This window comes from Fundulus heteroclitus, chromosome 20 (genome assembly GCF_011125445.2).
Source record: "Fundulus heteroclitus isolate FHET01 chromosome 20, MU-UCD_Fhet_4.1, whole genome shotgun sequence".
NCBI lineage: Eukaryota > Metazoa > Chordata > Actinopteri > Cyprinodontiformes > Fundulidae > Fundulus > Fundulus heteroclitus.
In genome coordinates this window covers 2112926-2139569 of record NC_046380.1, presented here as the reverse complement: position 1 = coordinate 2139569, position 26644 = coordinate 2112926, and the positions used below count along the sequence as shown (strand labels likewise).

The following is a 26644-nucleotide window of genomic DNA, read 5'->3' as shown; positions in this document are numbered from 1 at the left end:
ATTAAAATACGCCCAGCAGAACGTCCACTCGTCAGAACCTTCAGGCTCACAAGTGGACCTTTAGTGTGTGAATGAAGCCTCTGTTGAAGCTCTGAATCACAACAGATCGGCACAGTTTGTAGCAAATGTCAGCCAGTTTGGGTTTGGTTCTGCTGCTTAGGAAAAGACCAATAAAAAGAGACCCAGAACGGCTTTCACAGAACCGCAGCAGAACCGTGACCAGAGCTGGTGATCCGGGACACGTCAGCAGAACCGGCTGAGATCATTTACGGCCCACTGAAGGAGTCAGACAGAACCAAAACCCCACAGTTCTAGTCCATATCTGGCAGTACACAACCAGAACAGTCCAGTCAGACTCAGATGTGATTACATACGACCCGGTACCATCAAGGCCAGCCGGTGAACGTGTATCTACCTGATGAAGTCTTTGCAGCAATCCCTCCTCCTCCTCACCAAGCATGTGGCTACAGTAGGGAGGAATGACTCAATTTTAACAGGAAGTGACCTGAACCTGAACCAGAACCTGAACCGGACTCTGTGTGAGTGGACACCTGCTTTCACTGACTTGGGTCTGAGAGGACAGAACAAATGTGGAGGAAAGGCTGCAGAGGAAATGTTGAGCAGCAGATTTTATTCTGAGCATTTAGAGGACGGATCCGATGATGGTTCTGATGGATCAGATGAAAACCTTCCCCTAAGGCCCCATGACAGCATCATCTTTCCACATCTGTGGTTGTTTGTAGCTTTTATTGATCAAACCCTCTCATCTGAATGTGGCTCTCAGTGTTTTAGATTAAATTAAAAATGTAATGGTTCACGTCTTTGTACCGAAAATATCCCGCTCAGCCCTGTTGTGTCCCGATCTCCAGGTGTAATGAATGAAAAAATGTCAAAACGTGAACCTTAAACCTTTTTTAAAGGGAGGGAACACATTACATACCGTATGTTTAAGTTTAATTTAAAAGTCCAGTGTGTGTAATGAACCTGACAAACACAGAGTTACATTTTAAAAGGTTTATTAAAAGAGATGAATAGTGGCAGGTGAGGCAGGCATGGAGAACCAGACTAGACCTGATGCAGGTAGTGACAGACCAGAACAGGCGATGTGGACTGAGGAACCACCAGAAGAACCACAAGATGAGACGATCTGGCAGGGATGAGTTGGCTGAGGCAGGTATGGATGGACAGGTGAACAGGTGAACAGAGTTGGCAGTAATTACTGGCAGCAGGTGGAGCTGATCTGGGCTAATTGATGGAGACTGAGGAGACTGAGCTGATTGGACGCTGGTGGCTGAGAGGAGACAAGCTGAAACTAGAAAAAGTCCAAAACAAACAAACAAAAACCTAAATCATGACACCGAGTGTTTATTTTTGGATCAGTACTTTGTGATCATTCAGCTTCCAGGTTTCCCTCCTTTAGTTTTTGTGTTAATTAGTTAGGAGAGTCTGTCAGCTCCTCGTATCGTGTTTCTGTCAGATCTGTTTGCTGCCCGTCTTCAGGCTCCTCTTCATCAGCTCATCATCTTCGTTGCCTTCTCCTCTCACATATTAGTACTTGATTGTTTTCACATGCACTCCTGCTTCCTCTCTGTTCTTCCCCTTGGATTTAAACCAACCTTCTCTCTTCCTGGTAGCCGGAGCTGTTGGTCCTTATTTCCATCTATTAAATTCCAGCTCATGTCATCACTCAGCTCCAAGCTCCTGTCTTTGCTTTGATCCAATATCCGCCTCATAAAACATGACATGTTGGTCCGGTACCACTTGTACTGAACCGACACAGAACTGTTTTCTGCCAGGACTTCTGCAGGATGTTTATCTGGGATCCAAGAGCTCGGTGCAACGTTCTGCAGGTCAACTTTAAGAAGTGACACCAGGAAAAAAACCAGAAAGGACTCCCAGCGATAACTAAAGGGTTCTGCTGTAGCTTTGGTGGAAGGCAGGTGGACCGAACCAGAACTTTATGCAAACAGCAGTAAGGTCCATAGCTCCCCTGCACAGATTGAATTATTCACCTGAAATGACATCAAGCTGAAGGTCTACATCTCTGGTTCTGAAGAAAAATCAGCTAAAGTCTAAATCCAGCTGCCTGCAGCATTCAACCGGTCCAAAACGCTGCTTCCACCCATGATTGGAACCGATAATTTATTAAATCAAATCCAAATTAAAAATACAGATTTCCTGTCGTTTCTATCGGAGTCACTTTTTACTCGTTTCTTTTGCTTGAATAAAACCTGGAATTTTCTGTCCTGTTGCCATTCTAATAGAAACCAGAAACATCCAGTAATTCAGATCAGATTTATATAAAACAAAAGATTAAATAATATTAATTAAAGCAAACATAACTGTTCCTTCAATCACTGAAGCTGTTCTGTCAACTAGCAGCTGGTTTTATTAATGGACCAGAAAGCTTGAACTGGTTGTTTAAACACAGCTTCATGGAGCAGCTGCAGCTTTTCAGCATCAGACTTCACTTTCTGACATAAACTATCAGCATTTTCTCCTGAACATGCTTGTTGCAACACATTTCTTCCTCATCCTGTCGTGATCCGGAGCAACGGTTCCACGTTTCCCCCGCAGCTCTTCTGGTTGACTGTAGCGAGACCTGAGGCAGAACCGGTCCTAGCGTTCAGGATGAGCCGGATCATGTGAGCACCCAGGATGTTCAGACATGTTCTGCAGTAAACGCCCGAGTCAGGACTGCTGAGAATAAAAACTGTTGAGACGGATTTTATTTAGAGGGAAAAGACGCTGAATGTTTATTCAGTTTTCAGATTATCTGTAAAATTGTTGAAAACTAAGAATCTTTTCCTTTCAGACCGTAATTATGAACCACTTTATGATGCGTTGTCAGAATAAATCCCAATAAAATGTCATTAAAATGTTAAAGATTCTTGTTAGAAACTGGATATAGCTTAAGATATTCACTTAATATTTAATTAATTTTAATTTAACTTTAATCCACTTTATATTTAATCATATTAAAATTAATATGCTACAAAAATAAACTTTCCTCACTACTTTTTCAGGGTTTTTTATTCAGATTAAAATGATCCAAATCAAGTTAATCTTTTAGTTTTTAATATTTTTCTTCAGACTATATTTTGTTAATTTTTCAGAGCTGATAAAATAAATTGTTTAATATTTAAATCTACTTTAAAAATATATTTAAAAATGTAACATGATTCTCTGTATTTGTTTTATTTTTTAAACCAAACATTTAGGTTTTATACGTTTTATAATCTGCGTTTATTTATCTGATGAAACAAGGTCAGAACCTGCTCTGCCTTCTGAGGCTTCGTCCTCTGTGTGACCCAGATGTCAGGAAGTAGGTCTGTCCACTGGGATCCTGGTAATCAGGCCCGATTAAGACCCAGTTCAGGTCCTGGAGTCCTGAGGCACAACCAGAGCACGTTCAGGTCTGAAGACAAAAGTGAAAGCACCAGGAAGGATGCAAGTTTATTTAAACACAAAGTTATTGCTGGTTCTTATGGGTTCACACAGCATCGGTTCATCCGTTGGGTGGCAAAGAAGGGACGACTTTTCCTCAGGCTGCAGCAAAAAGGATCAAACAAGAAATGAGGTCTGGGAATACAAGGAGACTTTGGTGGTAAAAACCAAAGATGCAATACAGACCAGAACTTCATCATTCTGGACCTTTTACATTTAATCAAGCCAATATTTTGATGAAAATCAACCAGAGGGATCATATTTCTCCAATTTTAGCTTCCCTTCATTGGCTTCCTGTTAAATCAAGAATAGAATTTAAAATTCTTCTTCTAACGTATAAAGCCCTTAATAATCAAGCTCCATCATATATCAGAGCTCTGATTACCCCGTATGTTCCTAACAGAGCACTTCGCTCTCAGACTGCAGGTCTGCTGGTGGTTCCTAGAGTCTCTAAAAGTAGAATGGGAGGCAGATCCTTTAGCTATCAGGCTCCTCTCCTGTGGAACCAACTCCCAGTTTTGGTCCGTGAGGCAGACACCCCGTCTACTTTTAAGACTAATCTTAAAACTTTCCTTTTTGACAAAGCTTCTAGTCAGAGTGGCTCATGTTACCCTGAGCTACCTCTATAGTTATGCTGCTATAGGCTTAGGCTGCTGGAGGACATCAGGGTCTATTTCTCTCACTCTGCTGAGTTCTCCTACTGCTCTCCAATCTGCATTGCTTGTTGTTATTTCAGCTTTTAACTTTTTGTTCTCTGTCATTTTTCTCTTCATAGAAGGTACACCTGGTCTGGCGTTCTGTTAGCTGTGACATCATCAGGGGAGGCAGATCATCCTCTATTACCATCTAACATAGAAAGTAATCCTGGGTCAATGTGAGCTTCTGTGCTTTCTGTGTCTCTGCTCTGTCTTCTCTAAGCCCCAGTGGGTGGAGGCAGATGAGCGTTCACACTGAGCTTGGTTCTGGTTCTGCTGGAGGTTCTCCTCCCTGTTAAAGGGGAGTTTTCCTCTCCACTGTCGCTTCATGCATGCTCAGTATGAGGGATTGCTGCAAAGCCATCAACAATGCAGACGACTGTCCACTGTGGCTCTACGCTCTTTCAGGAGGAGTGAATGCTGCTTGGAGAGACTTGATGCAACCTGCTGGGTTTCCTTAGAGAGGAAACTTTCTCACCAACCTGGAGGATCTGATGGAGTCTGACTTTGGAAAGAACCTTGAGATAATTTGTGTCATGAATTGGTGCTATAGAAATAAAATTGAACGCAATTGAATTAATGCTGTTGAGCAAATTAACTTCTTCTGCCAACAAATTATTAAGCTTTCCTTGGAAAATCTAATAAACAATCAGTAAATAAATTCATAATAAACTATCCTATAAAAGGACTTTTTCCTCATAAAAAGTTGCGATGGATTTTAGTCGTCATACGGATTCAGGAAATTTAGAAACTAGACTTGTGGCTTTGAGAGCTAGTTTAAGAGTTAATTATTAAACCCCTCCTTGAAAATCGTATCCATTTGTGTATATTCAAGTTTGTGATTTCATCTATAGAGAAATATTATAAAAAAAGTATTATTCCCTGAAAAAAGTGGTTTGTGTAGTTTTTTTGTTTTTATTATTTGCATAGTCTGAATAGAGAAAAGGGATCCTGTGACGGATGCCAGTCTTACCCATCCAGTTTTCACAATATTGGGAAACATGTGGTTTTGTGTGTTAAAAAACAATAAATGATCTCAGAGTTATCACATTAACTGCCTTTTTACATTTGAAAAGACAGCTTTTCAGGGTTGCAGTTTTTTAAGGTCACTGGACTTTATTTCATTATTTCATTGACATTTTTTCATAGACGATCATAGATGCTGTAAAGCTTTGCTCTCAAACATGTTGTCTACAGAATAAAACTAATCATTAGGTCAAACAAACAGACAGAAAGTCCCACCGTCTCTGTGGTGCATTACAAGTGGTTATATTAGGAGAACTGAGAGGTCTGCAGAGCCTCAGCTGGAGGACTGCGATTTTATTCTGGTGTGAAAGTTTCTGCTCAGAATAAAATCTGTGTTAACAGGATTTTATTTACCTGCCTGCTTTAGTTCTCTTTATTCCAGATCTAAACTTCTTTAATCTTAATTTAATGACTCTATTCCTTATTGGTGCAACAAACCTTCCTCTCAATGGAGAGTGGCTCCCCCTGCTGGTTAAAGATGGAATACTTTCTCCAGGTTAGAGGAGGTCATCTACATGTCAGGGAGAAGACCTTACAAATATCATATACTGAGGTCATAAACAGAAATATCGCAAAAGGTATATAGATAAAACAAAGTCTGTCCTTTCACTACTGTCAAAGCTGGTGAGAAATGTTGAAACACATTTTCTTCGCATAAAAAGTCTTTAGGACGACTCTAAAAGAGAAAGGCACATAAATTTACTGAACTGTTACTGCTTATTTGTTAAAAAGGGACATTTTTCTTAACCTTTCAAATGGAAAAATGTGCAATATATGGATGATTGGATATTGCTGACAGTTAAAAGATAGAGTGAGCGCTCTCTCTGCCAGTATATTCCCTGTGCAGAGTTCAAAAATGCACAGGGGATGCACAGGGAAGCTCTCTGGTCTCAGAGAGACGCCCATAGGGTTCCGATAAAGGAACTAGCCATGCAGACCCTGCGCCGTTCCCGGTGAGCGACACAGTAAGATCTCTTCGCAAGAGCCAAAAGAGAAGGGGGGTGTCATCCCTACCTTGTTCATGCCTCACGTCTTCACGTTGCGTTCCCTGCATTGGTTTCCTGGTTTCTCTCACGTCTGCCTGATCCGGCTCCACGGCGTCTCCATCTCCAACTCACCATTTACAATAAAGACTCTGAAACGTGGCTCTGTGTGTGACTGAATTCGGGCTCAACTTCCAACTGCATGACACTTAATGTTTTTTGGGCAAATGTTTTACCAAACAGAGAAGTGAGACTGAAATTATATATTCCTTTAAACGAGGGCAGAATTGGACCAGCTCTATACCCTCAGCAGGATTCTTGAGGGGGCATGGGAGTTTGCCCAACCAGTCTACATGTGCTTTGTGGATCTGGAGAAGGCATTCGACCGTGTCCCCCGGGGGATCCTGTGGGGGGTACTCCGGGAGTATGGAGTACCGGACCCTTTAATAAGGGCTGTCAGGTCTCTGTACGACCGGTGTCAGAGTCTGGTCCGCATTGCCGGCAGTAAGTCGGACTCGTTTCCGGTGAGAGTTGGACTCCGCCAAGGTTGCCCTTTGTCACCGATTCTGTTCATAACTTTTATGGACAGAATTTCTAGGCGCAGCCAAGGTGTTGAGGGGATTCGCTTTGGTGGCCTTAGGATTGCGTCTCTGCTATTCGCGGATGACGTGGTCCTATTGGCTTCATCAGGGCGTGATCTACAGCTCTCACTGGAGCGGTTCGCAGCCGAGTGCGAAGCGGCCGGGATGAAAATCAGTGCCTCCAAATCCAAGACCATGGTCTTGAACCGGAAAAGGGACGTCTGGGCCTCCCTACTGAAGCTGCTACCCCCACGACCCGACCCCGGATAAGAGGAAGAAGACGGACGGACGGACGGACGGCAGAATTGTCCCCTGATTCTGTCAGATTTAATTACACTTAAACCGTGATGAAAAGAACTCAGGAAATAAATCAGCATCTCATTAGATACACATTTGGCAACAAAGACTGAGTTTTTGTTCCCATGGTTCTGGAGGAAGACGAGCAGGTTGCTGGGGTCCGATGATTGTTTCCTCAGAGCTAAACGACTGCAGCATTGAGGTCAGATTATTCTACAGGTTCTGATCTCGTCAGAGAAAAATAAAACCTTTAATCAGTGAGTTTTATAGCAGCTCAAAGGCTGAATTCTAGACTTTAGACTCAGACACACCTCAGCTGGACCAGAACTAAAGAAGGAAGCAGTTTGTGATCGTTGTTCCCTGCAGAGAGACTCTCAGATGATCCGATTCACCTTCAGACCAAACCAGCAGCTTCCTCTGAGTCCAGGAGAGAAAAGAGGAAACATCCAACCCTGAAGGTGAGTTGGACCCAGAACATCATTCAGAGTCACTTTGAGGGACGTTAGTAGAGGAGGGAGGAGAACCATGACTGACTGGACCTTCTGTGTTTGCAGCTTCACTCAGAGACTAAATGGCTTCCAGATCAGAGGAGGATCTCTGCTGTCCGGTCTGTCAGGACGTCTTTAAGGATCCCGTTCTTCTGTCATGTAGCCACAGCTTCTGTAAGGAGTGTCTGAAGAACTGGTGGAGAGAGAAAGCAGCACAAGAGTGTCCAGTTTGTAAGAGAAGATCTTCTAAGGATGAACCATATTTAAATCTGGTTCTGAAGAACCTGTGTGAGACCTTCCTACAGCAGAGAGACCAGAGAGCTTCAGAGGATCTCTGCAGTCTGCACTCTGAGAAACTCAAACTCTTCTGTCTGGACCATCAGCAGCCAGTGTGTCTCGTCTGCAGAGATTCAGAGAAACACACCAAGCACAGATTCAGACCCATGGATGAAGCTGCTCAGAAACACAAGAAGAACCTTCAGGAAACTCTGGAACCTTTAAAGAAGAACCTGGAGCTCAGGAAGAAAGTTCTAGAGGAGTTTGATCAGACAGCAGAACACATGAAGGTCCAGGCCCGACACACAGAGAGGCTGATTAAGGAGCAGTTTAAGAAGCTTCATCAGTTTCTAGCAGAGGAAGAGGAGGCCAGGCTGGCTGCACTGAGGGAGGAAGAGGAGCAGAAGAGTGGGATGATGAAGGAGAAGATGGAGGCTCTGAGCAGAGAGATAGCAGCTCTTTCAGACACAGTCAGAGCCACAGAGGAGGAGCTGAGAGCTGAAGACGTCTCATTCCTGCACAACTACAAGGCTGCAGTGGAAAGAGTCCAGCGCTGCCCCCTGCTGGAGGATCCACAGCTGCCCTCAGGAGCTCTGATAGACCAGGCCAAACATCTGGGCAACCTGGCCTTCAACATCTGGAGCAACATGGAGAACATGGTCTCCTACACTCCTCTCATCCTGGACCCAAACACTGCTGGTTCAAGACTCATCCTGTCTGAAGATCTGACCAGTTTGACTTTAGGAGAGGAACAGCAGCTTCCTGATAATCCAGAGAGGTTTGGGTGTTGTTCTTTCCTGAGTTCTGAGGGCTTCAACTCAGGGAACCACAGCTGGGATGTTGATGTTGGAGACAGTGAATACTGGGAGGTTGGTGTGATAGCAGAGTCTGTCCAGAGGAAGGGAATCATAGAGTCTGGATTGCTGGTTCTAGGGTTTTTTGAAGGTAAATACTCAGCATGGTCTCCTCCATCTCCTCGCATGGATCTCTCAGTCCAGAAGAAGCTCCAGAGGATCAGAGTGAATCTGGACTGGGACAGAGGAAAGCTGTCCTTCTCTGATCTGGACACTAACTCACACATACACACCTTCACACACACCTTCACTGACAAGATGTTTCCATACTTCAGCACATGGAAAAAAGTAAAAATCCTACCGATGAAGATCTCAGTGAGCAAACAGCAGCTCTGATGTTCTCAGCATGAAGAACACAAAGTCCAGATGAATTCTTGATGATCTGATTGAAACTCAGTGATTTTAAACAGGAACCTGGAGATGATCTGATCTGACTGATCATCTGAGGACTTGTTCAATTCTGCCTCTTAAACATTTTATTTTATCCTGAATCTTTGGTGGTTAAATGTCTCCTTTGTGTTAATCTCTCTAAAGCATTCACTAAATAAAGTTTGATTGATTTCATGTCAGGTGGGAAACAGTTGGCTGCAAATAAAACATTTATTGTCTCCAACATCTTGACAGCGTCATGTCAGTCTGTGCAGAGGAAAGTTTGTCTCTGATACAAAGCTGGACCCAACGGCGCCACTAAGGTATAAACACACTAAAGAAGATTAGTGTGTTTATATTTATATCCCCTAAAATTCAGAAGTGGCTAAAATTGTAATCAGAAGATCAGAGAACCTCAGATCGGTGCTTCTCCTCTGAAATCTCAACAGGATCAGCCACACAGAGCAGAAGAAGAAGAAACTGCAGCTCATAGAGTTTTAACAGAAAACTTTATTAGCCATCATTTTAAAACCATTGACCATGTTTGAGTGTCTGAGTTCTGGTTCCTGTTCAGGTCTGAGAGCACGGAGGGAACAAGCACCGGACCTCAGAGGTTCTGGTTATTTAAACACAGTGAAGGAGCAGAGAATAAACACACAGCTATTCAAAAATAGCTGCAGAGAGGACTTCTTCTCAGAGGCCTGCATCGTTGTACGTGGGGCTGACCACCTTCAGGATGCTCTGTGCGTTCTCCTCCACCAGAGGGCGCCACTTCACCTCCCCTGTGAGCAGCAGATCCTCCCCGTCCAGAGCGTCGATGAACTGCATCTGAGGAGAAGCAGGCGGCAACATTTACTCTCACAGCAACAACCACTTCCACATCTTCACTCAGCAGAGATGAAACCAGCAGACAATCACTCTCTGGGTCACAACACGGCCTCGGTGCTGATCCGGAGGAAGAACCAGTCCAACGCTGAATCAGAACCATTCGCTTGTTTTAGTTTCTACTAACTTAACATGTAGAATGAAATAGAAATACCTTCATTGTCCCACGATGGGGAAATTCAGGTGTGACAGTAGCAAAAACAGAAAATGTACACACAAGATTAATTAATATGAAAAAAATCTAAATTTAAAGCTGTAAAGATTACAACAAAAGAGATGACATGAGACCAGATTTTTCATTAAAAATCTGGTGCAGAGGACAAGGCTGCTTTCAGAGCAGAGAAAGCCAGTTCTACCTGAGACGTCCATGTGATTTTACCAGCAGCTGCCAGTCCTCATCCATGTATTAAAGCAGCCAACAGAGATTCAGGCTCGCAGTAGTTTGGAATGTGAGCCCTGCAGTAACCTGTCATACCCGGAAATTACATCATTTATTTCTTTTTGATAGGTTTTGGGATTTTTAGAACCGCTTCGATCCGCTGAAGTGACAAGTTTCTGCTTTATGTGAGAGAACTCACAAAAATGTGACTTCCTCCTGCAAAACTGCATTTTAGATTTTGAGACTTTGTGGCCTTTTCATAGAGATGTTAAAGCTCGTTTAACATGTCTGTCCTGCATTGATCAGCTGATTTTGCACAGATTAACAAATTGTCAACGTATTAAATGAGAGAATTTCCAGGAGTCAGTCAGGTCAATCAGACACAATGGAAGTACAATATAAGTCTGCTGTCATTACGTCACTGTAAGGTTTCACAGGATTTTCTACTAACAAGAAAAAAAGTTTGAGGCACAGAACTAGCTGGAAGCTTCCATTGGTTTGCACACAAATATTGATCTGGGCCCCAATGTGTTGCAGTAAAGTCATAGTCAAAGCCCTGAGTGAGAACCGTCAGTCCGTCAGAGGTTGACATGATAGTTATGTGTAATCCACCCATCTAAGCTCTACCCATAAGATTTAAAAGACACAGAGGAGACAGCAAAAAAACTCAATAATGCTTCAGCTTCACTCCCTGCAGAGTAGAAAACTTTAACGGAACAGAGGAACTTCCCTAACCGTTTCACCTGAAGCAGAGACAGAATGAACATAACGACCACTGAGCTTTAGCTGCTCCTTGATACATTTAGCAGATAAAACAGTGAGTTGCACCCGAGTCAACAACAAAATAAATTTCTTCACCATCACCATCATAGAAAACATTTTTTGCGTTTTTTAAAGGCAGGGATCTCTGTGTGGAGATACAAGCCTGATGTAACAGCTGTGGCACATTCTAAGTGTGTGATGGCCTCTGTGGGCAAACTATGTGGATCAGTAGAAGCAGGAACCATCTCAGCATTCAGATACAGGTGTAGCGGTGTGTGAAGCCTCACACCCCGTGACTGGTCCCTTCTCAACGAGGTTGGCCTCCAGATCCAGGGTCTGATCCCCCAAACGTTGCCAGCATCAGGCTGCTGCGCTTCCTGCGGGCAGTCATACTTCCAATGTCCCAATTGTTCACAGTTGTGACATACATCAGAACGGGACCACTGTCCACACCCACAGCCTCTTCCCAGACGCTCACAGCCACGCCCACGATGGTTAGATCTTCCTCAGAAAAAGGTGCAGATCAGTGTCTCTTTTATCAACTTTCTTTTTCTTTCCTTCATTGATGACATCGCCGCTGTGCAGAGCATGTCTCTTTAACTCAGCCACACCATGGCTCCAGTCTCCATACAAATCCTCTCTGGTATTTGGAGGGCAGTGCTGGCCTGGATCTTAACTGCAGTCCTTGGTCTAAACACCAGCTGGGGTTATTTCGCTCCGGCCACATCCAGCATGGGAAATTGATGAATCTGTCCTTCTTTCGTGTCTCGCTGTTTCCCATTTCTTACCCATGTGAAACTTGGAGAGGCACAAATAAAAGGAGAGTTGAGTTTTTGGCATTTGTGCCAAAAACTGAACTCTCAGTGGCTGCTCTGCCGTGGAAGTGACTGGGTCTGATGAGGGAGGGATCCTTCCGTAGACCTGAGTGAAGATGCCCCCCCCCCCCACCTTCTTCAATTCAGACAAAATTGGTGTCAAACGTTTGTGCAGCAAAACTTTTCGTTTGTGCTGCTTTGGTTTTGAATATATTAATGAAAAGGTAAAGGTCAAAGGTTCAAGGTTTGTGCTGGTTTGTGCAGCAAAACCAGCACAAACGTTTGACACCAATTTTGTCTGATTTGAAGAGGGTGGGGGGGGGGGGCAACTTCACTCAGGTCTTCCGTAGTTGTCCACCCGCTGCTCTTTACTTTACTCGTCTTTCCCTCTTTTTTAATCTTTTTCTTATTTTTATTTTTCTCCCAGTCTTCATCCATCAGCATTTTCATCTTCTTAAACTGATTTATACTCAAAGTTTCAACGAGGTGGAAACTTCGTCTTCCCAAATTAAAGCACATTCAACACGATCATCTCCACCTTTCCCTCTCATAATTTTATATATTGTAGAGTCTGGTGGAGGGGGAGGCACCCTCTGAAGGTTCTGGAGCCTTTTTCCTAAAGGCAGCACGTCTACCCATCCTGACTCTCTCCTGTATGAGGTGTAGAAATGCTAAACCATCTGCAAAAGCCTTTGTTTCGCTTGGTCCTATTGTTATCAATAGACCAGCCCTCTTCTGCTGACAGGGCGAGGCCCTCGTGCTGATGTTACCACACCACCAACTCTGCAAAATTAAATAAGTAATAGTAGATCATGGTTAAAGGTACTTGCAACGTAGGTGGACTGAAGTCATCAGGCTGGCCAAACGTCCTTATCCCTCACCACGCAGTCCTCCCGGCATGTTGGATCCTGTTTGTGACGCCAGATTGTGGTGGATATTAATAGTTGTCAAATAAGCGAGCACACCACTCATTTAATTTAGAGAAAGATGCAGCTTTGTTTTTACAAGTTTTAATTCTAAGGCGTGAATCGTTAGCATGTTTCTGTCCCCTAACGCAGTCAGGAAAGAGAGCGAAAAGAAAAAGACACACTAAACCTTTGTACATTCTGGGTTAACATAGAAAGTGGGAGTAATCATCAGAGGAGTACAGCCACTGGTACGATCCAGTTCCTATCTAACACAACTCCTCTCTGTGTCCTTGGATGTAGAAAAAAGTAAATCTGTAAGCATGAGAGCTTGTTTCACACAGGAAACGTATGCAGGTGCATTCAGTCAAAATATGATCAGTTACACACATCAATAAAATGTTACACAACACTGTGAGCCCAGCTCCCACACCGATCCAGAACCAGGCAAGGCCAATGGTTCCTTATGACCTTCCATTAACAAGGTCCTGAACTGTGAACTCAGCAGGACCATCACAGTTCAGCCCATCAGATGATGCTGGCCATGAAGCAGTGGAGGCTGACTTTCACCATCTGGAATCATGTTGGTCCAACTTTTCTAAAGCTACAACTAGGCGAGGCAAGGCAAGGCAAATTTATTTATATAGCACAATTCAGTACACAGACAATGCAAAGTGCTTTACATGATTAAAATACAGGAAAAAAGCAAGTTTCCGTGGCATTGTCCTTAAAGGTGCGTTTTCTTACAATGTCCCTTTTGCTAAATGAGTCACTGGAAATGATGCTTTCAAAGGTAACAGAAAAGTGATCAGATAGGGCAACATCAGTTACATTGACCTTGGAAATCTTTAGACCTTTAGTGATGATGAAGTCTAAAATATGTCCCTGTTTGTGTGTTGGCCGTTTAACATGTTGAGTTAAACCAAAGTTTATAAGTGTGTCACACAGTTCTTTTGCACTTCTGTCTTCAGGGTTGTCAATGTGAAAGTTGAAGTCTCCCACAATAATTAAACAGTCATAATCAACGCATATCACGGACAGGAGGTCACTGAAATCATTGAAAAAGTTTGATGAGTTGTTTGAACGTTAGTGTTAGGGAGGGATTAAATCTACGGGTTGGGGGGGGTTGACGTTCTGGTGGGCTTGTGTCCGGCCCCCTGTCCCGGTCCTGGTCCGTGTCGTCTTCCGGTGCGGGTTTCACCTGGGGGGTGGGGTTTGGGATGGCTCGTGCGGGCCGGCTGGCCAGGGTCCCCCCCTCTTTTTATTATTATTATTATTATTATTAATTATTTATTTATTTAGTTTAAGTAGGCTTGGTGGGTGGGCTGGGGGGGGGGGTTGAGGTGTTGGTCCTGGTGGGTGGTTGGCTGGCGGGCCCTGCGGCCTCTCCCTGGCCCCCGGGCTACGGTGGTGCCGCTGGCGAGGCCCCCTTCTCTGGGTGGGGCTTTCGGGGAGCGGGGGTGCCTATTGGAGTCAGTAGGGGAGCTGGCTCCCTGGGTTGGCTTCCCAGTCATTTGCTCCCCATCCCCGGACTCCTCCCTCTGCCTGCTCCATCACGCCGCCACACATGTAGGTCATGAGGGAGGGGGCGTTACTGGAGGTTGCCACTTTCTGGTGACGCCCCTCTCCCCAATTTTATCATGCATCTTAGACACTTTCACTTCAAACATTTTTCACATCGCACACTCATATAGGCCATGGTAGGGGGGGGGTGGGGGGAAGACGTCTGGGGGGGCTTATGTTGTGTGGGCCTCACCTCGGACGGCTCCCTTCACCTCCTCTCCCACTTAGACATTGAGGGTTCTGGGCAGTCACACGGAGGGGGTGCGCTGGCAACAGCTACCTTCCGGAAGGGGGGTGGGCTGTGCCGTGCATCCCCTTCGGCGCTCCCAGTTTTTAAACGCACTTGAGAACAACATGCAACAACACAACATTTGAGCAGGCGTAGGGAGGGCCGGGGTCTTCTGCACACCCCCGTTCTCCGATGGCGGCAAGGAGTCTGGGGCCTGGAGGAGGTGCGGGCCACTGTGTCCGGGGTCTTGGCGGGGGGCTGCGGTGTGCAGTCAGCGGCTTGCCAGGTCTGGGGCTGATGCCTCTGCTCCCCCCAGGGGGCGGGGGGCAGGGATGGCAAGGGTAAGGTGGGGGGAGGGAGGGGGTTTATTAGGTATTTAGGGGGAGGGGGGGCTCTGGCCGGGTGGCTCGTGCGGGTCGTGTTGGCCCGCCCTCTTGGGGGGGCCCGGTCCGGGGGGCGTCTGGTCTGGGGCCGGGGCCGGGGGTCAGGCACAAGCAGTCGTATAGTCGACTTGGGGTGACATACATCACCCCATACATGACCCCCCCCCCCCCCCCCCTTTGGTCAGTGTTGGATGTGAGTGTTATGTGGGAATGTGTGTACAGCGTTTTTTTTTTTTTTTTTTTTTTTTTTTTCTCTGTGTGTGGTGAGTGGGGCACAAGGGAGGGATGGGGTGAATGTTTTTTTTTTCAGGTATGGGTGTGGTCCGCTCCCTCTCCCAAGAACATCTCAAGTCTCCGCTAGGTGCGGAGCCCATCCCCCCACGTCCTGCCCTCCTCCACTTCGTTGGCGGGCGCCTTGGCCCCCTGGCGCATTGGTTGGCTTCGGGTTTGGGGCGGGTTCCCGGGCGTGCGCCGGCCCACTCCCGGCGGCCTCTTTGCGGGGCCTGGCCCCCCGGGGGGCGGCCGGGGCCCTCGTCGCGGGGGCGGGGCGCCCTTTGGGCCTCTGGCCCTCAGGGCCCATGGCCGGGACCACTTCAGCGGGGCTAGCTGCCGGCGGAGCCCACGGGCTCGTCTCCGCGGCTCTTGAGGGCGTCGGCATTGCGGTGGCTGGGGGATTTCCTCGGGGTCGTCTCTGCTCCTTCCTTGGGGGGGGGGTTGCAGATATCCTGTGTCGGCCCCTCCTGGGCGACCTGCTTTAGGGACCCCTTTGGGAGTCCGGGGTTATGGGTCCCCTGACGCCTGCCTCTGTGCTCGGGGAAGGTGGGTCTTCGATTCTCCACAATCACTATCAAGCTATTTCTGGATAATCTTCACCTAAACTAGTGCACTTTCACATCTCCCACAGGTATTAAGTGTTCACTTATATACAGTAATCTTATAATTTATTTATTTATTTATTTATGTTTTTTCACTTTCTTTTTTCAAATATCACATTACACATGTCAGCTTACATAATAATATATATGATTTAGCAATGGCATCTAGGTGTTATTCGAGTGTATCTGTTGCTTTATGTCTGTTGGTTGTGCTGTTCTTTTTGTGTCTCTTTCCAGGTGATGGAGCAGACAAAGAAGGTTTTATCATTCTCTCCCTTTTATCTCCTCTTTCTTTCACCTCTACTCTTTTTTTTCTTTTCTTTCACTTTTTGTTCTTCCTTTACTCTCCCATTGTCATGTCCATATAATTTGAAATTCTCCTTGCAGGAATCATAATAAAGCTATTTACAAGCATAAATCAAGTGGAGCACTATGGCGAAAGCTGTTTGCTCCACTTGTAAAAGCAAAATCTGTCGAGCTCTATCTGGCATTGAGATATCAATTCCTATTGCCATATTGCTAGACAGGACACTGGAAAAAAAAAAAAAAGAAAAAAAAAAAAAGAAAAAGTTTGATGTGGACTTAGGAGGCCTGTACACATTCAGAAACATAGTTCGTACGGGGCTCTTTACCTGGAGAGCAAAATATTCAAAAGAGTCGGATTTTCCCAAAAACACCTTTTTACACTTTAGTGAATCATTAAACAATGTTGCTACTCCTCCACCTTTCCTTTGCTGTCTGCTCTCACAAAGAAAATTGTAGTTTGGAGGGGTTGACTCCAACATAATATTTGCTTCATTAAGTTCATGTAAGCATGTTTCTGTTAAAAAAATTACATCAAGATTATTGTCAATAATTAAGTCATTATTAAAAGGGATTCTCCTGACAGAGATCTAATGTTTAATAAACCCTGTTTATATGACTTAGTGGTTGATGATGTCTCTGTGACTGGTTGCATCTGACAGTTTATGACTTTTAAATGTTTGGTCCTGTTTGTTACGTTCCTGTTTTTCTTTTTTCTGCCACGTATTATCACAGATATTCCATAATCTCCGACAAGAGGCCCAGGGTGATGCTGGAAACTGTCATGTCTGATAAACGTGCGGCCAAGGAACTGGTGTGTATCACAGACAAGTTATCTGAAGGTCTTGAGGACAGACACGTTCCGTGATACGTAGAGGAGGATCTGGGGCTCTGCGGCCTTTAGAAGATGCTGGTTTAGTCACAGAGCTGTGGCTATGTGGTGAGGATGTCAGCTGTAGACCAATCTTAATCTTGGTTCACAGAATAGAAGATGTTTGAAATCAGCTGTTTTGCACCTGACCTATTTAGAGAGAAACCATCTCTGTTGAACAGATGTCTCCTCTCCCAAAAGATGTTAAAGTTACAGTTGTTTGTTTGCGTGTTTTTTTCAGACATTTGTTTAGCATCAGAATTCTGGAAAAAATCTCATCTCCACAATTAACGGGCGCATGAGGGCCACTGAGAAACACCTTGAGATCAAGGCCATCAACAAGATTTATCAGACGAATGTAATCCTCTTTCAATACTTCTGATTTTCTTATCTGGGTGGCTTCACCCAGGGCAGCTTGAATTATGAGTTTTTCCAAGGTTGGGCGTTCTTTCCAGACCCTTGGAAGGATGTCTGATATATCAGACACCAGGGTATTGTTCAAAGGGCTATAAATCAACAACTCTGTGTTTTTCTTGTTACAGTTTAATCCCATTTACAGAACTATTGCATAGTATCAGGGTCCTTGGCCCTGTAGCATATTTTTTCTCTGGTAGCTTAGAGCGATGGTTGTTGACATACCTTTGATTGATGCCATGATCCTCCTGGGTCACATCTTGGAGTGGAGCGAATCTGTTTAGTAATGGAATTCCAACATTTCCAGCAAGCTTATTCCTTGAATAACTTTTTCTGTTTCATTGTTTCATTGGAACAATGAAAGCTTCATCAATAACAATTAAAGCTTAATTGTTTCTATCCATGCATTAATAAAATCATTAAAGCTTGAACTTAAGGTTTATGATTTGACTTTTCGGACACTACAGCTAAATTAGGAGGTAAGCAGAGTAGAGTTAAAGCACAGCCAGAGGAGCTGCTGGTCTTCTTGAAGATTTCTTACCGAGCATGAACCGTATTCCCATAAATCCAGACTGTATGTCTCCTTTCGTCTGGCCAGACTCTCCTAGAACATGAGGAACCAGAGCTTAACATCTCCAACTTGAAGGAAGCTTGTTGGACCTTAGTGGTGCAGTTGGGTCCAGCTTTGTATCAGAGACAAACTTTCCTCTGCACAGACTGACATGAAGCTGTCAAGATGTTGGAGACAATAAATGTTTTATTTGCAGCCAACTGTTTCCCACCTGACATGAAATCAATCAAACTTTATTTAGCGAATGCTTTAGAGAGATTAACACAAAGGAGACATTTAACCACCAAAGATTCAGGATAAAATAAAATGTTTAAAAGGCAGAAATGAATAAGTCCTCAGATGATCAGTCAGATCAGATCATCTCCATGTTTCTGTTTAAAATCACTGAGTTTCAATCAGATCATCAAGGTTTCATTTGGATTTTGTGTTCTTCATGCTGAGAACATCAGAGCTGTCTTCATCGGTAGGATCTTTACTTTCCCCCCAGTGTAGAAACATGGAAACATCTTGTCAGTGAAGGTGTGTGTGAAGGTGTGTATGTGTGAGTTAGTGTCCAGATCAGAGAAGGATAGCTTTCCTCTGTCCCAGTCCAGATTCACTCTGATCCTCTGGAGCTTCTTCTGGACTGAGAGATCCATGGGAGGAGATGGAGGAGACCGTGCTGAGTATTTACCTCCATAGCACCCTAGAATCAACCTTCCAGACTTTATGTCTCCCTTCCTCTGGACACACTCTGCTATCACACCAACCTCCCAGGCTTTACTGTCTTCAACATCAACATCCCAGCTGTGGTTCCCTGAGTTGAAGCCCTCAGAACTCAGGACAGAATACCGTGACCCAAACCTCTCTGGATTATCAGGAAGCTGCTGTTTCTCTCCTCTGCTCCCACTGGTCAGATCTTCAGACAGGATGAGGCTTGAACCAGCGGTGTTTGGGTCCAGGATGAGAGGAGTGTAGGAGACCATGTTCTCCATGTTGCTCCAGATGTTGAAGGCCAGGTTGCCCAGATGTTTGGCCTGGTCTATCAGAGCTCCTGAGGGCAGCTGTGGATCCTCCAGCAGGGGGCAGCGCTGGACTCTTTCCACTGCAGCCTTGTAGTTGTGCAGGAATGAGACGTCTTCAGCTCTCAGCTCCTGCTCTGTGGCTCTGACTGTGTCTGAAAGAGCTGCTATCTCTCTGCTCAGAGCCTCCATCTTCTCCTTCATCATCCCACTCTTCTGCTCCTCTTCCTCCCTCAGTGCAGCCAGCCTGGCCTCCTCTTCCTCTGCTAGAAACTGATGAAGCTTCTTAAACTGCTCCTTAATCAGCCTCTCTGTGTGTCGGGCCTGGACCTTCATGTGTTCTGCTGTCTGATCAAACTCCTCTAGAACTTTCTTCCTGAGCTCCAGGTTCTTCTTTAAAGGTTCCAGAGTTTCCTGAAGGTTCTTCTTGTGTTGCTGAGCAGCTTCATCCATGGGTCTGAATCTGTGATTGATGTGTTTCTCTGAATCTCTGCAGATGGAGCACACTGGCTGCTGATGGTCTAGACAGAAGAGTTTGAGTTTCTCAGAGTGCAGACTGCAGAGATCCTCAAAAGCTCTCTGGTCTCTCTGCTGTAGGAAGGTCTCACACAGGTTCTTCAGAGCCAGGTTCCAGGGTGGATTAGCCCTTAAAGAGATTTTCCTACAAATCGGACACTCTTGTGCTGCTTTCTCTCTCCACCAGTTCTTCAGACACTCCTTACAGAAGCTGTGGCTACATGACAGAATAACCGGATCCTGAAAGACTTCCTGACAGACCGGACAGCAGAGATCCTCCTCTAATCTGGAAGCCATTTAGTCTCTGAGTGAAGCTGCAAACACAGAAGGTCCAGTCAGTCATGGTTCTCCTCCCTCCTCTACTAACGTCCCTCAAAGTGACTCTGATTGATGTTCTGGGTCCAACTCACCTTCAGGGTTGGAGGTTTCCTCTTTTCTCTCCTGGACTCAGAGGAAGTTGCTGGTTTGGTCTCTATGACAGGAATGAAAAACTGGTTCCAGGCTGTTTCAGGTGTTTTCGGTGAGAGGCGGAGCTTAAACCTGTTAGTTCTGCTGCTTTCTGGCTAAGATATTTTTTCTTACCAAGTTTTGCTTTCACTCTGCTTGCAGCTGAACAAGTTTTCCTTCATTTTCAGACATGAGATAAAAACAACATTCTTGGTCATTTGTTTTAAGGTTTTTGTCCAAGTGACAGCAGATATTTTCTGCCTGAGAATACTGCAGGAAAATTAAAAGACAATGAATAAAAGATTACAACTGTAGATAATAGTGATATAGAATGGGAACAAGCCCCCATAGCTCCTGCAGATCTGCATAAGGATGCAAAACCCCAGAGGAAAGATGGATGTTCAACCCTAGGAAGGGGGAGCACCCCATGAGGAATCTACTCAATTGAAATGCAGCAATAAAAATATGACAAAAAGCTTTGGATGCAGCAGTTTCAAGATGTGGAAGAACATTACAGTCCAAAGATCCATCAGTCAGGGATGAAATTCTGGAAGCAACCATCAGCATCACAATGTGCATCTTAACAACCTGAGAGGACCTAGGCCCGGAGGAACCCACAGAACCTTTGGTCTCTTCATGGGTCCAGGAGTCTCTCAAGTCAACCAATCAGAGTGAAGAATGATCAGGTGGCCTCAAGCTTTCGGAACAGTGGAGTAGCAGGAGTTTGATGTTATTATTTTTCTTTAAGAAACACAAATTTCATGTCAAATAGCTGATAAAGAGGAAAAGTACTTCTCCATTAAAGTTTTATTAGTTAAAAGAGGTAATGTTGTTGAATGCTTATAGACCACCTGGTTATGACTAACGTTTAATGAAAAATATCTTCGCAGGAAGAAGAGTCGGCATTGGCCCTTTTTGTAGACCGCCTCTGTGTTTCTAGTGCAGTCCAGCTTATTGTTAAAGTACACTCCCAGGTACTTATACTCCTCCACAGTGTCAACAGGGACCCTCTGGATGGAAACAGGGGTCACAGGTGTTTTTGTCCTCCTCAGATCCACTATTAGCTCAGACTTGAGCATACTGTAGGGATTAAGGGAAAAGCATTAGGCTGGTTTAAATCTTATCTGTCGGACAGATTCCAGTTTGTTCATGTTAATAATAAATCTTCCTCAAACTCTAGGGTCACCTGTGGAGTACCACAGGGTTCAGTCCTTGGACCAATTCTATTTACTATATATATGCTTCCGATTGGCAAAATTATCAGACAGCATGGGATTAATTTCCACTGTTATGCTGATGACACTCAGCTATATTTATCCATAAATCCTGATGAATCCAATCAGTTACTTCGACTGCAGGCATGTCTTGATGACATCAAAACCTGGATGACTTTAAATTTCCTGCATTTAAATTCTGACAAGACAGAAGTTGTAATCTTTGGGCCAGAGTCTTCAAAAAATAAAGTTCTTAATCAATCACTTAATCTGGATGGCATTAACTTGGCCTCTGGTAATAAAGTTAAAAATCTTGGTGTTGTTTTCGACCAAGACATGTCATTTAAATCCCATATTAAACAGATTTCCAGAGTTTCCTTTTTTCACCTCCGGAATATCGCCAAAATTAGAAACATTCTGTCCAGGAGTGATGCTGAAAAACTAGTCCATGCATTTGTTACTTCAAGGCTGGACTATTGTAATTCTTTACTATCAGGAAGTCCACAAAATGCAGTTCAAAGTCTTCAGCTGATTCAAAATGCTGCGGCAAGAGTTCTGATGAAAATCAACAAGAGGGATCATATTTCTCCAATTTTAGCCTCCCTTCATTGGCTTCCTGTTAAATCAAGAATAGAATTTAAAATTCTCCTTCTAACGTATAAAGCCCTTAATAATCAAGCTCCATCATATATCAGAGCTCTGATTACCCCGTATGTTCCTAACAGAGCACTTCGCTCTCAGACTGCAGGTCTGCTGGTGGTTCCTAGAGTCTCTAAAAGTAGAATGGGAGGCAGATCCTTTAGCTATCAGGCTCCTCTCCTGTGGAACCAACTCCCAGTTTTGGTCCGTGAGGCAGACACCCTATCTATTTTTAAGACTAATCTTAAAACTTTCCTTTTTGACAAAGCTTATAGTTAGAGTGGCTCATACCCTGAGCTATCTCTATAGTTGTGCTGTGATTGGCCTAGGCTGCTGGAGGACATCAGGGTCTATTTTTCTCACTCTACTGATTTCTACTGTTCTTCAGTCTACTGTTCTCCAGTTTTGCATTGTATTACATTGAAATGACTGTCGTCATTTCAGCTTTTAACTTTTTGCTCTCTCTCTTTTTCTTCATAGTAGGTACACCTGGTCTGGCGTTCTGTTAACTATGACATCTTCCAGAGAAGACGGCTCACCCGCTACTACCATCTAATGTAGAACAGATTACTAGATCAATGTGTGCTTCTGTGCCTTTTTGTCTCTCTTGTTGTGTCTCTACTCTGTCTTCTGTAACCCCAGTCGGTCGAGGCAGATGACCGTTCATACTGAGCCCGGTTCTGCCGGAGGTTTTCCTTCCCGTTAATGGGGAGTTTTTCTTCCCACTGTCGCTTCATGCTTGCTCAGTATGAGGGATTGTAGCAAAGCCATGTACAATGCAGACGACTCTCCCTGTGGCTCTGCGGTTCCCCAGGAGTGAATACTGCTTGTCGGGACTTTGATGCAATCAACTGGTTTCCTTATATAGGACATTTTTGACCAATCTGTATAATCTGAACCAATCTGTATAATATGATTAAACTTGATTTTGTAAAGTGCCTTGAGATGACATGTTTCATGATTTGGCGCTATATAAATAAAATTGAATTGAATTAGTCTTTGTCACGTTGAGCTACAGATGGTTCAGCTCACTACAAGTGACAAAGTTGCCCACCACAGACCTATATTCACTCTCATCACCCCCTTCAATGCAGCCAACTATTGCTGAGTCATCAGAAAACTTCTGAAGGTGGCAGGACTCAGTACAATAGTTGAAGTCTGAGGTGAAGAGGGTGAAGAGGAAGGGGGAGAGGACAGTCCCCTGAGGGGCCCCAGTGTTGCTGACCACCCTGTCAGACACACAGTTCTGTAGGCGTACATACTGTGGTCTTCCCGTCAGGTAATCAACAATCCAGGACACAATGGGGGCCTCCACCTGCATCGCCGTCATCTTCTCACCCAGTAGAGCCGGACGGATGGTGTTGAAAGCACTGGAGAAATCAAAGAACATGATTCTCACAGTGCTCGCCGGCTTGTCCAGATGAGTGTAGACTCTGTTCAGCAGGAAGATGATGCTGTCCTCAACTGTAGTGGATCAACTGCAGTGGATCACTGAAGGGCCTGACCATGGGCCTTAGCTGCTCCAGGACTAGCCTGTCAAAGGTCTTCATGATACGGGACGTCAGTGCTACCGGTCTGTAGTCCTAAGGGCCACTAGGACACGGCGTCTTTGGCACAGGAATGAGGCACGACATCTTCCACAGCACGGGGACTCTCTGGAGGTGCAGGCTCAGGCTGAAGACAAAGCTAAGTATGACACACAGCTGGTAGGCACAAGCTTTAAGCACCCTGGGGAATACATCATCGGGGCCTGCAGCTTTGCCGGAGTGGAGTCTGGTTAGCTGTCTTCTCACCAGGTCAGGAGTGAAGGACACTGTAGAGGTAACAGTAGGGGGAGGGGTGATGTCCTCAGGTTGTGGAGGACATGATGTGAAGCAAAGGGGAGGGGTGGAGTCGTGGATGTGGACTGAGGTGTTGAGGAGCAGACATGGGGTCTGTAAGGAGGAGAAGTGGGGGAAGGTGGAGTGGTCGTTGCAGGGAAACCAGCAGCAAAGAGTTGAGGGGGATGGGCCACAGTATCAAACCTATTGAAAAATAGGTTCAGTTCATTGACCCGGTCCACACGACCTTCCAACCCCATGCCAGTGGACTTCTGGAACCCTGTGATGGTTCTCATCCCACTCCACACTTCCCTATTGTTGTTGGTCTGGAGTTTATTCTCCAGCTTTCTCCTGTATTTGTCTTTAGCCTTAATTTTACGTTTGAGTGCCCCCTGCACTCTCCTCACGGTTGCCCTCTCTGAACACCCTCTTCTTCTCATTCAGGATGGCCTTTACTTTTTTGGTGATCCATGATTTATTGTTGGTGTAACAGGTGACAGTCCGAGCTGGAACATTGCAGTCCACACAGAAGTTGATGTAGTCCGTGATGCACTCTGTGAGTCCATCAATGTCCTCCTCATGGGGCTCACAGATTGCAGGCCAGTCAGTCACCTCAAAGCAGGCCTGCAGTGCCTCATAAGCCTCCTCCGACCACCTCCTCACAGTCCTTGTGGTCGTAGGCTTCCTCTTCACCAGCGGCACATAACACGGTTTGAGGTGAACCAGGTTGTGATCTGACCTGCCCAGAGGGGGGAGAGAAGTGGAGATGTATGCATATTTAATGTTAGCATACATCAGGTCGAGGGTGCTGTCCACTCTGGTAGGGCAGCTCACATACTGTTTGAAGGTCGGCAGAACTTTGTTCATGGTGACATGGTTAAAGTCTCCCGACATGATGATGAGGGCATTAGAATGTTGTGTCTGTAGTTTGGAGATGGTGGTGTATATGATGCTGCAGGTAGATGTTGGATTTGCAGAGGAAGGGATGTACAGGACAGCAGCGATGACGTGTGGGATCTCTCTAGGCAGCTTGTAAGGACGGAGTCCAACGGCTAGCAGTTCAACATCCGGGCAACAGAGCTGTTCTTTAATGGTGATGTGACCCGGGTAACACCATCTGCTGTTTACTAGAAAGGCAAGCCCTCCTCCTTTCCGCTTACTGCTCTTAGTGTCCCGGTCGGCCCGGACGGTGTGAAAGCCATCCACGGAGACAATCTGGTCCGTAATGTCCTTGTGCAGCCATGTCTCGGTGAAAAACATCAGACTGCATTCCCGGTACTCCAGTTGGCTCTGCGTTAGCGGCGTTAGCTCGTCCATCTTGTTTTTTAAAGAGCGTACATTTCCCATAACAACAGAGGGGAGACACCGCTTAAATCTTCTCCTTTCAATAAGCCCGTCCCGTCTCGATCCTCCTTTCATCCCCCAATGTTGCTTTCCTCCTCTGCAACCACGACATGTTTTTCTCCAGAGTTCGGGTGGTATTTCAGCTGGTAAACTGCAATCACGGGACACGCTGTCTTTGAGTAAACAAAGACAGCGTGTCCCAATGAGCGCGGCATGATAAAAACAACACGAAAAAGCACGAAAACTCTCTGAGAACGACCTCGTTAGAGAGGACAATACTTCACAGAGTTACCGTGAAAAAACAAGAGCAATCAAAAAAAGATAAAAATAAGAAAGTTAAAAAGCGAAACGGAGCCATTTAACTGCAGCATGCTGCTTTCGTGCATGCACACCCAGATTGTGTAGGATTCCACATCTAAAAGATCGTATATCCTAGCTTTCACTTTATAAATTGGGATATCTTACTTTTAAGGGAAAAATTTGATCTTAATTTGGTGTAAAAAGTATGTATAGTAATTAATTTGGGTCGTAGGGTTCTGTTCTGTTATGGTTTTCCTAATCATCAACAGAGGGGAGAGTGGTTTAGAAAATTCCATCTCATCATTTACACTTTGTTTGAGGGGTTCAAGAAATTAAATTAGTTCTAGCTCAGTTATTGATTTGATCTATTTAGATCAAAACAGAGGGAAGTGTTGAGGAATATATCTTAGTTGTTATATTAATCAGGCATTTGTATGGAAAATAATAAGGAACGCCTGAAATCTAAAACTGTGTCTCCCTTTAAGGCAAAGTAAACATCCAGCTTGCAGGATGTGTTGAGTGCGGGTTTATGGCTGTGGAGGTCATTTGGCTTGATCCCTGATAGGACAGGTTTTAGTACTAAATCAAGCTTTACCAAGAAGAACAGCCTCTTTGTTTTGAGAGCAGATAGAATTGGAGCCTCCAAGTCTGGGTCCATCCCCAAACTAATCAGAAAGGGCAGTCAGTCTTTTAAAAGATGTCTTCAGAGTAGCGAAGGACAGACAGAATCACTAGCATCACCATGGGCAGGAGGCCGGGTTATATACTGAATATGGCAAAATGGTAACGTAAGTTTCTGTCTCCTTTGGAATTCCAAATGAATGAAATATGCATATTTTAAATATTTGCCTCTGATCATTGTTTCTCCTTTACTGCCAAATCTTAAACCAGGGTAAGACGGGCCTTCAGAGATAAGCAGGAGCAGGCCCTTATTAATACCAACACTTGTTTATCACAAACCAATGAAAATGTCTCAGTTAATTCAGTTGTTAACTCAAAAAGAGGTACGTCTTTTACTCTTAGAGACCATTCAACTTCTGTATCAAAATAACCACAAACAATAACTATTTCACACGTTATTATTTATCAAACTGTTAGACCCTCGTTAATATCCTAACAAAACCAAATAATTCCCTGTTAAAGTAATTATTATATTTAATAAACACTAGGAAACACTACGCACTACTCAAATAACATGCAAAAGAAAATAAATGAAAATAAAACAAGTCAAAATGGATTAAATGAGAGATAGCAATTCTTAATTCAATTCATAGTTGTTTGACAGTCCACGATCCGTCGGACCAAGTAGACTGGGTGCCCCTTGGAGTCCCGAGCGGGGACTCAATAAAATCCATCATCAGATGTTGGAATGTAAATTGTAGAGATGATGTG

The 26644-nt window shown here is 44.7% G+C and overlaps 3 protein-coding genes across 3 annotated transcripts in view; 2 read left to right on the top strand and 1 right to left on the bottom strand.

Moving 5' to 3' along the window:
- The window catches only part of LOC118567221 (nuclear factor 7, brain-like), a 511141-nt gene that overhangs the window by 472418 nt on the left and 12079 nt on the right, over nucleotides 1-26644 (top strand). The window lies entirely within an intron of this gene.
- Nucleotides 7386-9048, top strand: LOC118567225 (nuclear factor 7, brain-like). Its single transcript, XM_036151799.1, has 2 exons — nucleotides 7386-7487; nucleotides 7584-9048. The coding sequence occupies exon 2, from the start codon at nucleotides 7601-7603 to the stop codon at nucleotides 8981-8983; it is 1383 nt and encodes a 460-aa protein (XP_036007692.1). The 5' UTR covers nucleotides 7386-7487; nucleotides 7584-7600; the 3' UTR covers nucleotides 8984-9048.
- LOC118567249 (tripartite motif-containing protein 35-like) lies at nucleotides 18403-20044 on the bottom strand. Its single transcript, XM_036151915.1, has 2 exons — nucleotides 19899-20044; nucleotides 18403-19802 (listed from the first exon to the last, which is right to left on the bottom strand). The coding sequence occupies exon 2, from the start codon at nucleotides 19783-19785 to the stop codon at nucleotides 18403-18405; it is 1383 nt and encodes a 460-aa protein (XP_036007808.1). The 5' UTR covers nucleotides 19786-19802; nucleotides 19899-20044.

Bases quoted from the DNA above. Each gene is read 5' to 3' on its own strand.
- LOC118567225 (XM_036151799.1), top strand. From the start codon at position 7,601: ATGGCTTCCAGATCAGAGGAGGATCTCTGCTGTCCGGTCTGTCAGGAC.
- LOC118567249 (XM_036151915.1), bottom strand. From the start codon at position 19,785: ATGGCTTCCAGATTAGAGGAGGATCTCTGCTGTCCGGTCTGTCAGGAA.